At 46.8% G+C, this 14,757-nt stretch overlaps 5 protein-coding genes across 7 annotated transcripts; 2 read left to right on the top strand and 3 right to left on the bottom strand.

Annotated features, from left to right (window-relative positions):
* Positions 1–343: 343 nt before the first annotated feature.
* Positions 344–2,752, bottom strand: LOC9659833 (E3 ubiquitin-protein ligase TRIM37). Of its 3 annotated transcripts, none has more exons than XM_024684017.1 (15): positions 2,262–2,752; positions 2,106–2,195; positions 1,942–2,040; positions 1,839–1,889; positions 1,704–1,790; positions 1,556–1,654; positions 1,449–1,502; positions 1,354–1,404; positions 1,219–1,290; positions 1,062–1,166; positions 944–1,009; positions 734–897; positions 635–670; positions 526–582; positions 344–472 (listed from the first exon to the last, which is right to left on the bottom strand). In XM_024684017.1, exons 7-13 carry the CDS (start codon positions 1,488–1,490, stop codon positions 637–639), a joined length of 534 nt encoding a protein of 177 aa, XP_024539785.1. In that variant the 5' UTR covers positions 1,491–1,502; positions 1,556–1,654; positions 1,704–1,790; positions 1,839–1,889; positions 1,942–2,040; positions 2,106–2,195; positions 2,262–2,752; the 3' UTR covers positions 344–472; positions 526–582; positions 635–636. The 3 variants fall into 3 exon arrangements, with proteins under 3 accessions (XP_024539785.1, XP_024539787.1, XP_024539786.1); XM_024684019.1 differs by having other exon boundaries at positions 344–462; XM_024684018.1 differs by having other exon boundaries at positions 344–670.
* Positions 2,753–2,873: 121 nt separating this feature from the next.
* LOC9659832 (cyclin-dependent kinase C-3) lies at positions 2,874–4,434 on the top strand. The gene is made up of 2 exons (XM_024684015.1): positions 2,874–4,189; positions 4,287–4,434. Exon 1 carries the CDS (start codon positions 2,894–2,896, stop codon positions 4,181–4,183), a length of 1,290 nt encoding a protein of 429 aa, XP_024539783.1. The 5' UTR covers positions 2,874–2,893; the 3' UTR covers positions 4,184–4,189; positions 4,287–4,434.
* Positions 4,435–4,657: 223 nt separating this feature from the next.
* On the top strand, positions 4,658–5,860 carry LOC9659559 (upstream activation factor subunit spp27). The gene is made up of 5 exons (XM_002979012.2): positions 4,658–4,930; positions 4,990–5,086; positions 5,148–5,319; positions 5,375–5,568; positions 5,636–5,860. The coding sequence occupies exons 1-5, from the start codon at positions 4,659–4,661 to the stop codon at positions 5,777–5,779; spliced, it is 879 nt and encodes a 292-aa protein (XP_002979058.1). The 5' UTR covers position 4,658; the 3' UTR covers positions 5,780–5,860.
* LOC9659558 (peptidyl-tRNA hydrolase ICT1, mitochondrial) lies at positions 5,594–6,799 on the bottom strand. The gene is made up of 8 exons (XM_024684016.1): positions 6,607–6,799; positions 6,497–6,556; positions 6,360–6,442; positions 6,210–6,274; positions 6,117–6,150; positions 5,982–6,052; positions 5,830–5,926; positions 5,594–5,779 (listed from the first exon to the last, which is right to left on the bottom strand). Exons 1-7 carry the CDS (start codon positions 6,785–6,787, stop codon positions 5,836–5,838), a joined length of 585 nt encoding a protein of 194 aa, XP_024539784.1. The 5' UTR covers positions 6,788–6,799; the 3' UTR covers positions 5,594–5,779; positions 5,830–5,835.
* LOC9659557 (proline-rich receptor-like protein kinase PERK1) lies at positions 6,795–9,762 on the bottom strand. The gene is made up of 8 exons (XM_002978887.2): positions 8,871–9,762; positions 8,152–8,703; positions 8,002–8,088; positions 7,876–7,946; positions 7,743–7,819; positions 7,537–7,684; positions 7,322–7,480; positions 6,795–7,262 (listed from the first exon to the last, which is right to left on the bottom strand). Exons 1-8 carry the CDS (start codon positions 9,439–9,441, stop codon positions 6,915–6,917), a joined length of 2,013 nt encoding a protein of 670 aa, XP_002978933.2. The 5' UTR covers positions 9,442–9,762; the 3' UTR covers positions 6,795–6,914.
* Between the last annotated feature and the right edge of the window lie 4,995 nt (positions 9,763–14,757).

Below are 14,757 nucleotides of genomic sequence, written 5' to 3'. Positions count from 1 at the left end.
GCTGAGTGTAAGAACTCGGAACTAAGAGAAGGACGGCGCTCGTGCTTTACCTGCGTCACCGCTTCCTGCCGTTCTGCTTGACACGATGACAGTGCTCTTCTCAGATCCAGGCATTGTTGCAAGAACCTGAATCGAAAGCACGGCGTCAAATTCATCAAGTGTCACAGTCATCAATCAATGGATTGGATTACTGACGTTTGAGCTCGGACGTAAAAGCTCAGCGTAAGTGTATCTTCCCCCGGAAGAAGGTACCCTTCGTTTTCAAGGTCATCAATCTTGAAAAATTGATAGTACCCCCAGCATGCACCTTCCTGTAATGTGGCCCTTGTAAGTTACAATCAAATGATCTGGAGATATCGATTGCCTCAAAATCCGAAGAGAATCGCCTCACAACTTTCATGTGCGGCTGCGAACGATGTAACATCTCTATGCCATATTCATATGTTGTAGGCTCAGAGCCACCTTTGACCATCTAGACGTGACTAGCGTTAGTTTTTCTCAGGTACATTGAATGAAGAGGCCGACCTCAAGAAATGCAGAAATGTGGCTTCCCTTCGATGAACCACTACCATTTGGATACAGCTGCACGATCAAGTCAGGATCGTGACTGCAACCGCACGAACAGTTCAAGTACCTTTAGGCGCCAGGTAATCCCGGCGGCAGAAATCGGCTACAGTAACGAAGAAGTTTTAGTTAGCAGTGACAAGTTTCAAACAAGATGCCATTATTTCACCTCCTTGTTATGTCCACTGCATCTAAGGTACCCACCGCACTGTAAACGATGTCGCTTGTGGAGTCAGTTGTACTAGAAGAATCGTTGCTCTTGCTTGGTTTCGCATGCAAATACTTTCTGAAGTTCTTAAGAACAAGCTCCCCGTGCTCAAACGGAGGAATAACCTACCACAAAAATTGTATATGCATAAAGTTAGCTCGTGTGGGATACCTCGGAAACAAAATCTGAAGAAACAGGGTCCCGCCTTAATTCAAGATTGATTTTCTTGTGCAAGTCCTGGAAACTTATCGAATGAGATCGTGCGCTACACAACAAGAACCAGTATCACCTGTATAATACATGTAATTGTCGGTTCATGAGCGATGAGATCGCTCTTGGACGATGTAGTTAATTGAAAATCAAGTTGACGCAAAATGGTCTCTAACAACTCCACCTGCAGAGGCCAGCAAATCAGGCTGAGCCGTAGCATAAATAAAATCTCATACCTCTTGAGAAACAGCACCCTTCTGTGCCAATAGTGTCAGCAGCTTGCATTTGAGCTGTTCTTCGAGCTTCGCCTGCATATCACATCAGTAAAACGATAGCAATTCCTGTTCTTGCAAAAAGAAAGCAGTTCTCACCCGCATTCTTTTGAAAGCCGCTTCAATCTCAGTCGCTTGATCATCTTTGGCCTGTTCTTAAGGACATAAGTCACACACGCAAACATATGATATACCTTCAAGACAGCTTCAATGTCATTGTCAACCGACGCCAGCATATCATACAAATCCTGAGCAAAAGAGAAGACTTAGCATTACACCTAACAGTCGTAATAATCCTTACTTTAAGACGTGAACGTAGAGCTGATGCCTCGACATGCAATTTTTTGGAATGCCTTCCATAGGTCACATTTAGGCGTTCAAACGAGTGGTTTTGGTGGCTCTATAGAAACCAGAGTAAGATAAGTGAAAAAAGAAAGAGCGAGTATGACCTCGGCCAGGATGGCGCAGTCGGAGCACACTGCAGTCGAGCATGTGGTGCAGAAATACGAAAGTGGACTGCCATGAGCTGGGCAAATCTGCAATAGAAAAGGTCGGTGCGAGCACACGAAAATGTAGCCTTCTACCTTCTCTGGTGGAGCATCCTCGTCAAAATTCCCGTGTATTTTCTCCACTTCCTGCGAAAGCAAAATGAATGAGAAGTCAGTCGGAACTCGCAAACTCACGTACCGTCGTAATCTCGGAAATGAATTTGCAGCCTACAAGTTGCGAGACCGAGAGCGAGGCACGGCAGTGAGGGCACTCGGGCTTCTGATCGGTTAACCAGCGCTGCAACCAGGCCGACGACACAGATGAGAAAAAGAAGTGAGAAGAGCTTGAGTTTATCAAATGACCTTGGAAATGATTCAGGCTGCAAGGCGTACTTTGATACATAGCATGCACACCAGCTTAGAGCAGCATGGACAAAGTTGAGCATCCATAAGCTGGAATGAAGAAACAAAACAAAGAACGGTCAGTGAGACTCTATATGGAACGAGAAAGACTACTACCTTTCCCAAGCAGATGAAACAGCGAAAGATTTCCGCGATGGCTGATGATAGAGTTCCAGATTTGTGGGGCTGCTCGATCTTGGTTCCCGACGCTTCGCAAAGTTTCTGCGACATTCTATCTCGCCGAAAGGAGCTGGCCTGTTCCTTCTGTACATCCACCACATTGTCGCCAGGAAAAATATTGCGAGCAACAGACACGTTGAGACGATCCGGCGAGAGCAATTGGCCCAGCCCCGATCGATTCCTCGCGTCTCCCTTCTGCCTGGACAGAATCCTCTCCTGCAATTTGTAAGGGCTCGATCCGATCCTGACAGCACCAGCTCGATCGCCGCCGCCCCTGGCGCGATGATGCTGGCGATGCTGCCTACCTCGACCTCCTCGAATCCTGGTAAAGATCGAGGAGCAGCCAATGCCGCTTGCATTCCTTGTCAGCGGCGCCGACGATGACACGGTCGAGAAGCTGGAATCGGAGCTCTCGTCATCTTCCTCCATCGCGGGCAACATTTCGAGCCCTAAAAGGTGAAAACCGCTCTCCTACAAAGATCTGGGATCCAACGGCTGGGACGAAAAGAGATCCACGGCTGGCTATTAGGGTTTATAAGGCTCATTCCTTTAGGGTTTGTGGATAGGCTATGGGAGTGAGCGAAGGGGGCGAAATCTTGTCACAGGAGTTCCCAGCGCTTGAGAGGTATGTGGCAGTGGAATCGATCGGCCGCGGGAAGTATGGCAAGGTGTTCCTGGCCACGGACAAGCAGACCAGCGAGCGCGTGGCAATCAAGCGGCTAAGGGTCGACCCCAAAGAGGCGACGCTAAAGGTCAGAGAGGCCGGCGGCGAGCTGCGCGATGTGCCGGCGTCGATTGCCATCGAGATCAAGGTCCTCCGGCTGCTCAACAACGATCACGTTGTCAAGCTCCTGGATGTGATCTACGCGGCCACCGACATCTTCCTTGTCTTCGAGTATATGAAGCACGACCTTTGTGGGCTCATCCACCGGCATAAGTTCTCGGCCCCGGAGATCAAGTGCTACCTCAAGCAGATCCTCGAGGGCCTCCACTACTGCCATCTCAATGGAGTGATGCACAGGGACATCAAGTCGGCCAATCTCCTGGTGAGCGGCAAAGGGGTGCTCAAGCTCGCCGACTTTGGCATGTCCACGCCCATCCCCGAGACGCCCCGGCCGCTCCACTGTGGAGTAGTGACGCTTTGGAACCGGCCGCCGGAGCTCCTCCTTGGGTTCTCGTCCTACGGCCCCGCCGTGGATATGTGGTCGCTGGGCTGCGTCTTCGCGGAGCTGCTCGTCTGCCAGTCGATCCTCCCGGGCAAGGACGAGAAGCAGCAGCTGTCCTGGATCTTCAAGATGTGCGGCACTCCGGACGAGACGAGCTGGCCGGGGGTGTCCAAGTCGCCGGTTTACGCGAAGTTCGTGGCCGAGAACGGGAAGAAGCCGCGGCGGCTGCGCAAGGCGTTCAACAACGTGGACCCGAGAGCGCTGGATCTGCTCGAGCAGATGCTGACGCTCAACCCCGAGAAGCGGATCACGGCCGAGCAGGCGCTGCTGTCGGACTACCTGTGGACGGAGCCTCTGGCTTGCGCGCCGGCGGAGCTGCCGATCTCGCACGAGGCGTGCACCGAGATGAGATCGAAGCTGGACAGAAAGAAGCAGCACCAGCAGCCGCAGCAGCACCAGCAGCCGGCAAAGCGAAAGCTCGAGAGAGTGGATTCGCTCAAGCGCAGGCCGCCGACGCCTTCTTCTGTGAAAAAGGCGAAGCCGAGCAGTCACGGATCCTCCACCATCGCCACCGCCACCGCCGCGACTGCGAAGCGAGACGAGCAGCAGCAGCTCAAAGCTTCTCCCTCTCCATGGCAACGATCGCAGGCCCCGACGCCAAAGCCATGGGAGACGGCAACGCTGGCTTGCTGAAAAAGAGTCAGTTGAGTTGCTTGCTCGTTTGCTATTAACTTATTCTTGGTGGTTTTTTTTTTTGTTTTTTTTCTTGATCCTTTTTCTTTCCTTGTTTCTGCAGCTAGATGTAGAAGCAGAGTGTATACTACCTCCTATTTAGCTCGCAATAGGCCCTCCGCGCGATTATTTCCCCGTGGTGGTGATACGTTACGAAAAGAGAAAAATCTGATACGAAAAAAAAGCGTTTGTGGCGCTTAATTTTATAAGCAGCCACACCAAAAAGTTAAAAAAGAAAAAGGAAAAACACTTCTTATAAAAAAAAATCAAAAAAGGATTGGAAAAAACGAAAAACATTTTACGTTTTTTATGTTTTACCTTTGTTGAAGTGAAAACTTTTTGGGGTTAGTAGGATATTCTGTTATTAGTTTGAATATTCTTTTGTGGAGTATATTCTGATCTTGCTTCTGAATATTCTCTTGGGTTTAGGGCTTTCATGGGTCGTCCTCCCTTGAGCAAGGATGTTCCAACCAACTCACAGCTGCGCAGGCGCGTGAAAGCTGCGATTTTCGGCGGCGATCCGGCCTTTGTGACGACCAAGGCCATCCGCAAGGCTCTGGAGAAGGAATTTGGCGCCGGGAAGGTCAAGCCCAAGGAAGTAGCGCGGCTCGCCAAGCTGTATTTCAAGAAGAAGATCCGGCTGGACGAGAGCAAGCGGGCGCTAGATGAGAAGATCCAGGACACCCTCCAGAGCAATCGCAGGAGCCAGTAAGTTCTTCCTCCTCGTTTGGCATTCCTTGCGATTGATCTCTTGCTGGGACGGATAGAGCTGGGACGCCTGGAAACAATAGCTTCCTCAAGGCCTTTCGCCTCTCTCCGGAGCTTCGAGCGGTCACTGGGCATCACATTCTCAGGAGACACGAAGTAAGCTCTAGTTGAATGAAAGCTAGAAATTCTTTTCCTTGTTCTTCTTTTCGAGGATTAGGCTGTGCAATGCTTGTGGCGCTACATCCGAGAGAACAATCTCCAAGATCCAAGCGACAGGAAGATGATCCTGTGCGCCGGAAACAAGCTCGTCGACATTTTCAAGGTGGATTCGATCAACATGTTTACCATTAACAAAGTTCTCCAAGATCACTTGCTACCGCTAGAAGAGGGTGAGTTTCTCTTGATTGTTTTGTTTCTTTGATCTTAGCGTGTGCTTGCTTGTAGGCTACGAGGACATTGACATGCCCAAGAAGAAGAAACTCGATCGATCTGATGATCGTCCAAGGCGTTCCAATTTCCTCACTCCATATCCAATCTCCGAGGCTCTCCAATCCTTCCTCGGCACTGATAGAACGACGATGTCTCGAGCCGAGGCGGTGGACAGAGTGTGGGAGTACATCCTTGACAAGGATCTCCAGGTAAAAGCAAGTTTCTTCTCGGGAGTTTTAGAGCTCTAAAAGTTGCGTTTGCGTTTTCTCGATCCAGGAACCAGGTAACCACAATGTCATATGTGATGACAAGCTGCGAGAGTTGTTTAAGAAGAGCCACTGTTCACATTCCAAGGTCTCTCAGCTTGTAAATCGTCATTTTATCGATGACTCCTCCGAGCAAGATGAAGTTCCGAGTTGACTAGGAGAGCTTCGGTTAGGCTTCATGCGAAATACAACTTGTAAATTTACCTCGTATCAGTCCCAGCTTCCTTTGTCTCTCCTCGCCGATTTCTTGAGAGCAGACAGTTTCTTGGACTGGAGTCTCTTCATGTCTTCGGCAGCAGCACTAAAACTCCAAGTTTAAACTCTGGGAAAGACTCGCAAGAAATAAGATAACTCACAGCCTTGCAATTCGTTGCTTGGTCTCCTGAGATGGAGGCGGTGGCACATAAGCTGCAGCATCAACTAATTCCTGGTAAACAAAGAGAAGAAACAAACGTTAGCTACCGAAGAAACAAAGCGCGATGAAAACCTGCCTGCAATTTAGCTAGAGCATCATCGATGTTTCCCCTGGCAAGAAATTGAAGAAGAAAAGGTGAGTATTTTCTCTCTTGTGACATTCCGTTTACTTTTGTGTCCTTGTTCTTGTCGAAGAAATGACCAATTCACCGTCGCTGTTGATCCGGTTCTTCTCCTGTTCACGAAACGGAATGGAATTAGTATAGAAAAACTCATTCCAAACTACTAGACAGCCTCACATTTCAAAGATCGTGACAAACCGTTTGAAGCAGCTTGTTCCTCACTTGGAGAGGAAGCCAGTGTGCGTTCATCACATTGAATCGCATGTCCACTTTCGTGTTCACTGTCAAAGAAGAGATTCCAATCACCAAAGTCCCAAACACCGAAAAAATCACACCTTTGTTCACATTTTGGCCGCCAGCACCTCCACTCCTCGCAAAGCTCACAGTCACATGATCTAGAACGAAAACCTCAGCCGAAATCCCTTCCCAGATCCAAGAATCTCACCGATCGAGAGCCGAGGGATGGGCTGATTGCCATAATCCGCCTCGGCCGCCGCCTCCTCCCGGCTGGAGATCATCTGCTGCTTCTGGACGAGCCGCGCGGGCGCTTTCTTCTCCCCGGCCTTGCAAAGAACCGAGGCGCGCAAGCCCGGCCATCGCGGAGGAACAGGAAGCCAAACAGCCATTCCCAAGAACCCTAAAAATTCTCCAAGGTCGATAAAATATATTGTACAAACGAGACAACGTCGTATGATCAAAAAGTTCTTGTAGAAAAATCTTTTCTTCTTCCCTGTGATCTTTCCTTTCGAAACTTTACCGGCCATTGAGACGATCATTGGTGTTGGTGTTGGCATTAATCTCGCTGGAGCTCGTCGTGTCCGAGCTCCTGAGCAACCCGGCCCGCCGCCTCTCCATCTCCATGCTGCTCATCCCTTCGCTGCTCGACACCGAGGGATTCATCCCATACTCGCTCGTCGGCGGGCCACTGTGCTCGGAGCTCCCGTGTTCTTGGCTTCCAAACACCGCCTTTCGGAACCTTTTCATGTCCGAGGCGTACTGGTTGCTATCGTAGTCCGCGCTCGTGAAGTTCGAGCTGTGGCCTGGCTTTACTCCTTGGTTGAGGTCGGAGATTGCTCCATCGCTTTCTAGAGCGCGGACAACCTGAAAGAAGAATGCGAGGAGTTTAGTAGTTGCTCGAGAAAACAAAGAGGCAAACAAACCTGTGCCATCCTTGGGCGTTTGCTGGCTGAGTGTCGAACGCAGGCTGCAGCCGCCTCGACCATTCGTAGCATCTCGTTCTCGTTGTAGTTTGCTAGTCTTTCGTCGACTATGCCGTCGAGGTCGCCATTCTCGATAGCCTGCGTGAGGTATGGTCGTGCCTGAAAGAGGCAATAAGTTTTAGAAAGTCCAGGGATGAGCTTTTGCAAAGACTCACCCATTCGACCAAGCTTTCGTCTCCCACACGTTGCGTGGTATCTACAGGCCTCCTTCCCGTTATAAGTTCCAGTAGGACGACTCCAAAGGAGTACACGTCTGACTTCTCCGTCAGTTTTCCTGTAGAGGCGTACTCAGGCGCAAGGTATCTGGAAGTTTGAAAAATTCATATGGGAAAATGATATATTTGGTTGGTAATGTCCTTACCCGAAGGTTCCCATAACTCGAGTAGTGACATGTGTGTAAGTGTCAGAAGCGAGCTTCGCAAGCCCAAAGTCAGAGACCTGTAATGGACAAGCGTTACAATTGAAAGCAAGTGAGCAAATATGTAACAACAAACCTGAGCGTCAAAATTATTATCCAAAAGAATGTTAGACGACTTTATGTCCCGATGAATGATTCGAGGATGGCCTGCAAGAACGAATGACTTTTAGATTAAGTTCCAACGGAGAGATAGAAATCTTACAGTCTTCATGAAGATATGCTAGTCCACGAGCAGAACCAGAAGCTATTTTCAATCTCGTTGGCCAATCCATCACGGGTCTACCTTTACCTGATAGAAACAAGAGAGAAAACGAGACTGAGAACAAGGAAAAACACGGACAAAAACTTGTACCGTGCAGGTGATGCTCCAGCGTTCCATTTGGCACGAAATCGTAAACCAGCAGCCTCTGAGCATCAGCAATGCAGTATCCAACCAGCGACACTAGATGCCTGTGATGAACTCTGCTGATAATCTCAACCTCGGCTCGAAACTCACGCTCTCCTTGGCCGCTTCCAACTTTAAGCTGCTTCACAGCCACAACCTGTCCACCAGGTAAAAATCCCTTGTATACACAGCCAAAACCACCCTCGCCGAGAAGATTGGCCCTGGAGAATCCAGCAGTCGCTGCCTCAAGTTCCTCGTACGTGAACCACGACCTGGAGCTACCCATGCCCGGGCTCATACCGGGCGGTGGTGGTGGTGGCGGAACTGGCCTCCAGGAATCCTGGCTTCCCGAGCTGCTATAGTGCGGTGGTGGCGGCGGAGGTGGCGGAGGTGGTGGCGGAACTGGAGAGCCATACGCGTAATGCTTGTGAGGCGGCGGCGGCGGCGGCGGCGGCGGTGGCGGAGGAGGCTTGTGGCCATAATGATCTGGTCTTGGTCTCCTGCCAGCTTCATACATCTCTGGAACACGCAAGAAAACTTTTAGAACATGTCGCCTGCATTCCCTAAAGCTCGCAAAAGCCGAGTGGAACATTATCAAGAAGAAAAGCACTCATGCAAAAAGAGATAGCTTGAAAAACAAAGATGAAGAAAAGCACGCAAGCAAAAGAGAGAGGAAGAAACTTTACCAGCTTTGTATTGCCCGGATCCATACTCGTGGTCATCTCGTCTATACTTCCTCTTGGGCTTCCTTCGGAGGCAGCAAACCACCAGCGCGAGCACGATCAAGATCAAAATCCCGGCCGCGGCAATCCCCACAATCGCGCCAGTGGTAATCGGGCTATTGCCGCCGCCGCCGCCGCTATCGCTAGTCGCTGGGTTTCCACCACCATTGCCAGTACTTGGTGTTCTCGGAGGAGATCCTCGAGAAGGAGGCGTTGGCGTTGATGGAATGGGCGGTGTTGGCGCGGATGGAGTGCCTGGAGCTGGATTTTGCGGAGGATTGACTATAGCCGGCGGAGGAGAGGCCGGAGGAGCAGGAGGTGTGCCAGGAAGAACAGGAGGAGGAGGAGGAGATGGAACCACAGGCTGTGGTAAAACGACTGGAGGACCAGTAGTAGGAGGCGGAGAGGAAGGAACAACGGGAGCTACTGGAGGAGGAGGTGAGGCTGGCGGCACTGGAGCTGGAGCCGATGGAACAGCCGGCGGTGGAGCTCCTCCTCCTCCCCCGGCTGGAGGACTCGGCGCTGGCGCAGACATTCTTGCTGCCCCTGTGCTAGAATTTCTTTGCGACCCTGCAAATAGCCTGTTCTAGCCGCGATATTTCGGTCACAGAACGATCGATCGATCGCAATCCCTGTCCCTTCCCCGCAAATGTACGATCTAGCCTAGATCAGATCCGCGTGATACCTACCAGAGCGCCCGATCGATCCATCTATGCGTGGAAAGGGGAGGAATCGATCGTCGCCCTATCTCTAGTCGCCTCTAGCCCTAGTGGCGACGAAGAGCTCCTCAGCAAAGCCGGCTTGATTTCCCTCTCATGCAGCCAGCCGCCATGGTTAGCACACGGCAGAATTGACGCTGCTTGCCACCTGGCAGACGGAATATGCATCCCAGACTCTTACTTTTTGGTGACAGGACTAGCGCGTCACATTCCAGCGAACTAGATTGCCTTGCAAACCAGGGAAGCCATAATGCCGGGCGGGCCGCATGACGTGGACATAGCGGCCACGTGGCAAGCACCGGCTGGCATCCACTGACCTTGCAGGCCACAAAAGAAAACAATAACTAGCTACGATTCGTCCATGTCATGTCAGGAACAAAAATTTTTTTTTTTCTTACAAGCGCCTGTTATTTAGTTGGCTTAGCAAGGCCGTACGGTGGCATTCTTGCGCGTTGTACGAAGAGGTTGGGCCACAGTGGCCATGGGACAACACGACAAGGCCGTCACCATTTCGATTCCCCATTATCAAACGGTCCTTGACACATGTGTCGCGATCCACTGCTACGAGAACAAACACACAAACGTCGCAAGCTCGCGTGAAGAACAGTGACCACCACCACTATAAGTTGGAGAGCTACTTCTCTTAATACGCGCTCATGATCTCCCATTTCAATGGTCCAAGCCGGCCCATTATTGCACATGAGAGGAGCGGAGATTTTTTCTTCTTTCATCGAAACAAAAAAAAAACGCAATAAAAAGTACCCCGTCGATCATTCCATGGATTTGTCTTTGTTCTTAATCTTCTTAGCATGATCTAGGGGAGTTTCTCTGGCCCGTGGAGGAAAAACGCGTAAGCTACAGGCTTTCCACGCAAAACTTCGACAAAACAAAGCAAGAATCTTACATTTTCCAATGGCACCACGTTGAGTTGTTATTCTTCTTCTGTGAGTTTCGAGCTTGGACGTTAGTATTTCAAAGCGACTTTCGTAACTTTAGCTCGTTTCGCTATCGCAGACTCTGAAAGGAATATAAATATAAAGTTATGTCGAAGAAGAGTTCTCTTTGCATGCTTCTCCGAGAATCCTATTGGTGCATCGTTTGTTTGTGGCTCCACATACCAGACATCGCAAACGACTACCCAGGATGTCATCAGCCTCAGCTAAACGAAAAAAAAAGCTTAAAGTCAATCGAGATGAAAAGTATAGACTTAGCGTGGACAATTATCTTGTTTTACTTTGAGAGCAACGGGGCAGACAGTGAAATCCAGTTCGAATGCAATCTGCAGAATCGAGCGCAAGGAAATAAGAACTGCCTGGAGAAACTACGAAGTCAAGAACCTGCTTGAACATCACAATGTCCTCCTTGTTTACGCAAGTCCCCTCTGCAAAAATGAGCAAAATAGTGCTTTCCGGATCGCTTGTGTCCCTTCCGAAGCTTGGTTTTACTTTCCAGCTTGCTTTTCGTTTCAAATCCATTGCTACGCCTGCGGATGATCAATCACAGCCTTCCACTGCTTTTCTCGACCAAGAAGCTTGGTACAAATTGTCGCGGTCTCACATAAACCTGAGTTTATGTACTTAGAAAACACTCAAAAGAGAAGATTTATAGAAGACACCATCCCAAGCTGGATACTTTTGCATGATCATAGAAAAGGGAGTCATCCGTGAAGAGTGTTCTAAAAACTTTTATCATTGTGGAACCACATCAAATGTTCTGCATTAACGAAACTTTGCCAGCCTGAGAGTGCTAAGAGATTTCTGAGTTGGTTTTCCGCCAAACAAGCGCTACAGTTGCCCTGAGTGGGCAAGTGCCAGGTGAGAATATTTCACACGGCATTCGATTGAGAATCCCTCGCTGGGACGTAAAGCTGCAGCATTGAAGGGGGTTCAGTTCCCCTCGATTGACAGACTCAGGCGAAACACCACCTCCGCAAAAGGAGTGCAGATTTTGTGCCTAAAAAAGAAATTGCCCTTGCCACGTATAAAACGTGTCAACCCTGAAAGGAACCCTATGGCAAAGAACCCTATGGCAAAGAGGAAGAGGAAAGAGTCTGAAAGGAACCCTATGGCAAGGAAGTGGGAACTTCTCGGGCTGACAGGGAAGTGGGATCTTCTCGGGCTCACAGGGAAGTGGGATCTTCTTGGGTCGACAGGGAATTGGGTTTCTTTAAATTCGAGATCACGCAAGTTAGGTCCTTCGAGGAATTCTTTGGTGAACCACCATGCACTGTCTTTGCAGGTTCAAGAGTTTTTAGATCTGGATCTTATAGACGTTTACTTGAGCTCATCTAGTGCAGAGATCTCATTTAGGTCTCGTGTTGTAGAATTACTTGTGAAGGACATCATCTCTGCCAATAGAGCTCACCGGAGACGTGAGTCTTGTGCCATCGATGTGGGTAAGAGGTTGTTGGAGTTCTTAGATTATGACAGGAATGGTTCCTCTATAAGGACTAGGGTCACCATTCCACTGCAGATGTTAGACGGCCAAAAGGAAGTAAGTTCAGATTTGTGTGTGGAAGATGAAGTGACCATGGTAAAGATCATGGTAGCTACTGAAGACAAAACCTCTGATGAAGACATAACCTCTGATCATCTTCAAGATAATCCTGAAGCTCAACTCATGGCAGAATCCATAGCTGCAATACAAGATAATGAAAGGCTACATGAGCTCTATGACCTACATGTACCACTGGAAGGTATTGTATTTCCTGGAATCGTTTTTGTGGGAACTCTTCCTTGGTTTTATCTCATCAGCATGAGAAAAACTTTGGCTGATTGCGTCAAAGAAGGTAAAAGGCCTACATTTATCACTAAGGTGAAGAAATTCCGTTCCAAAAAGTTTCTCTGTGCCGACCCTTCAGATGCATTGTTTGTTAAGGATTCTAGACGTTTTATCATACAATGCCTTATTTCTTTTAAAAAGTTTCTCGTACAATATGAAATATAGATTTTAATAATAAATTTTTATTTTAATAATTTGTATTTATTAATATAATTAATCAAATTGAAGTTTATAATTATAAACATGTTTATAATTTATAAAAAAAGATTAATTCCATTTGATGGTAGAATAAACAAGAATATACTAAGAAAAATTTATAAATTATTTATGTATATCCACTCACTCCCCTTATGCTTAAGCAAACCAAAAATGTTGGCAATAATTAGTATGTGGAAATTATAGTTAGTTTAACTAATAAATACTTCTTATACCTGGCACTAAAGAGAGATGAGTTGCCCAACTTTTCAGGCCATTACATCTAAATGGCAGCCATTGGATGGAGGGGTACTTTGTCAAAAAGTTATTTCTTTAACCATGTCTTATTAAAATATTTTGATAAGGTTTTGTTTTGGCCAATGATTGTTGTGTTGTGAGAAATTTGACACATGTGACATGCACATTTGGGCAAGAGTCAAAATGGCACTTTTTGCTTCCTCAATCTTAATTCCACTCCCACTAAATAGGGCCACTCCCTCAATTCTCGATGGCTTGGACTGAAGGTTAAAGTTCTTGATTTAGGCATGGGGATTCATGCAAGATTGATGGTGCTCCATGGATTTGCAAACAAAGTTGTGAATTAAAATTTAAATTTTGACCACACAAAAATGCATTAAGGTGTTGGCTTGTGAAGAGTGCTAAACAAAGTTGGTGATCAGATTCCAAAGGTACATGTCAATCTCCATATGAGCTTAAGGTCAATGTTTGAACTGGGAATTTCTTGGTAGTGGGACAGTAAACAAGATTGTTAGCTCTAGCTAAAATATTGTCCAGTCTTAAGCAAGCTGGGCATGTTATTATTGCACTTTCTTTTGCCAATTGCCTCCATGAATAACCACATTGTGTTTTCTACTTGCTGCCTCAAGTTGAGCTTCTATGACATAGTTCTTAAGCTTAATATCAGCACTTCATGGCAGGAGAAAGAGTCCCGAGCATATATATGCTTTTAACTCTTGGCTAAACTCATAATCTTTAGTTTACTTGCTCCAGCTCAAACTCAATATCTAATTTGTAATTTATCAGGATGTGAACATATAATTGATTGTAAAAGTCATCAGATCATTCATAGTCATCTTACAACTTTGATTTGGAAGGATATTGGGGCAAAGTTTGCCCCTTATATGCAAGTTGCTTGGAATGGACAATAGTGAGATGTTGCAAATGGTGACAATGTAGGTTGTGAGGATATCATGATGTGTTTTATAGTTTTAAAGGCATTTCCTCCAAACTTAATATTTGCTATATGCAGAGCCTGAACATCACAATTAGTGGTAGAAAAGCTGTGTGGATTCAAATGCTACCCTAGAGATCTAGTAAGAGATTATTGATAATATATGGATCAAATAAACTTTGCCAACTAAGAAGCTTATGCTAGGCAATGAATAGTATTACATATGAAAAATATATACTCTGAAATTTATAATATTTTGCTAGCAACATTTGTTTTGCTTTAGTCTTTTTTATGCAAATGGATATGGACTATGAAAGATGCATTGTGAGAGATTGATTCTTTTGCTTATAGAGCTTTAGTTTTATAGGGCAATTACTTAAGTCACTCTTATAAAACTATAAAATTTATGTATAGAAAGTCCAAGCCTTGATCATGGTATCTAAAGCAAGCAAATAGACTTCAGAAGCCTACAATTACAATATGTCTATAGATGTGAGTTTGGATTTAAAAGAGATTGTTACAAACATTGGATAACTTGGGTATAAGGTTTGTGTTGCTTGTGGTAGAAAATGGGGCAAAATTATCTTTTGTATTCAGTGTGGTATGGCAGGCAAATTGATCTATTTTAAAATTAGTAGATCATATAAAAGCAAGTAAGCCATTGCTCCATTTTTTACAAGATCAATTGTCTTTTATTTTTTTGGATTAGCTAGGTTAAAGGCTTTCTTATTGATGATAGGTGCAAATGGTTTTGGAATGCTTATGAGGCTAAGATATGGTTGGAACAAAGATCAGAGCCCCTTGACAAGTTATCCAATAGAGGTGTTTCATACCTTCTAGCACACGTGGTTTCACCCTTTATTATATAGTGATTTATTATAAGATAATTATAGAGCGGAATCTAAACTTTTGAATAAGTGAGCCAAAAGTAACAGAGTGGAACGAAAGATGGAGCCAACACTTG

Source organism: Selaginella moellendorffii, unplaced genomic scaffold (assembly GCF_000143415.4).
Source record: "Selaginella moellendorffii unplaced genomic scaffold, v1.0 SELMOscaffold_39, whole genome shotgun sequence".
NCBI lineage: Eukaryota > Viridiplantae > Streptophyta > Lycopodiopsida > Selaginellales > Selaginellaceae > Selaginella > Selaginella moellendorffii.
Note: the sequence above shows the minus strand (reverse complement) of the source record. Positions and strands in the feature narration are given on the sequence as shown.

What these genes read in the sequence shown, in the direction of transcription:
- LOC9659559 (XM_002979012.2), top strand. Translation starts at nt 4,659, where the DNA reads ATGGGTCGTCCTCCCTTGAGCAAGGATGTTCCAACCAACTCACAGCTG. An exon ending in CAGAGCAATCGCAGGAGCCA is followed by an intron (nt 4,931 to 4,989) that starts GTAAGTTCTTCC and finishes TGGGACGGATAG; the next exon opens with AGCTGGGACGCCTGGAAACA. An exon ending in CTTGCTACCGCTAGAAGAGG is followed by an intron (nt 5,320 to 5,374) that starts GTGAGTTTCTCT and finishes GCTTGCTTGTAG; the next exon opens with GCTACGAGGACATTGACATG.
- LOC9659833 (XM_024684018.1), bottom strand. Translation starts at nt 1,490, where the DNA reads ATGCTGGCGTCGGTTGACAATGACATTGAAGCTGTCTTGAAG. An exon ending in AGGGTGCTGTTTCTCAAGAG is followed by an intron (nt 1,167 to 1,218) that starts GTATGAGATTTT and finishes TGGCCTCTGCAG; the next exon opens with GTGGAGTTGTTAGAGACCAT. An exon ending in CTTCAGATTTTGTTTCCGAG is followed by an intron (nt 898 to 943) that starts GTATCCCACACG and finishes TTTTTGTGGTAG; the next exon opens with GTTATTCCTCCGTTTGAGCA.
- LOC9659557 (XM_002978887.2), bottom strand. Translation starts at nt 9,441, where the DNA reads ATGTCTGCGCCAGCGCCGAGTCCTCCAGCCGGGGGAGGAGGAGGAGCT. An exon ending in GCTGGAGCATCACCTGCACG is followed by an intron (nt 8,089 to 8,151) that starts GTACAAGTTTTT and finishes TGTTTCTATCAG; the next exon opens with GTAAAGGTAGACCCGTGATG. An exon ending in ACGAAAGCTTGGTCGAATGG is followed by an intron (nt 7,481 to 7,536) that starts GTGAGTCTTTGC and finishes TGCCTCTTTCAG; the next exon opens with GCACGACCATACCTCACGCA.
- LOC9659832 (XM_024684015.1), top strand. Translation starts at nt 2,894, where the DNA reads ATGGGAGTGAGCGAAGGGGGCGAAATCTTGTCACAGGAGTTCCCAGCG.
- LOC9659558 (XM_024684016.1), bottom strand. Translation starts at nt 6,787, where the DNA reads ATGGCTGTTTGGCTTCCTGTTCCTCCGCGATGGCCGGGCTTGCGCGCC. An exon ending in ATGCTCTAGCTAAATTGCAG is followed by an intron (nt 6,053 to 6,116) that starts GCAGGTTTTCAT and finishes TTTGTTTACCAG; the next exon opens with GAATTAGTTGATGCTGCAGC. An exon ending in AAGCAACGAATTGCAAGGCT is followed by an intron (nt 5,927 to 5,981) that starts GTGAGTTATCTT and finishes TTGGAGTTTTAG; the next exon opens with TGCTGCTGCCGAAGACATGA.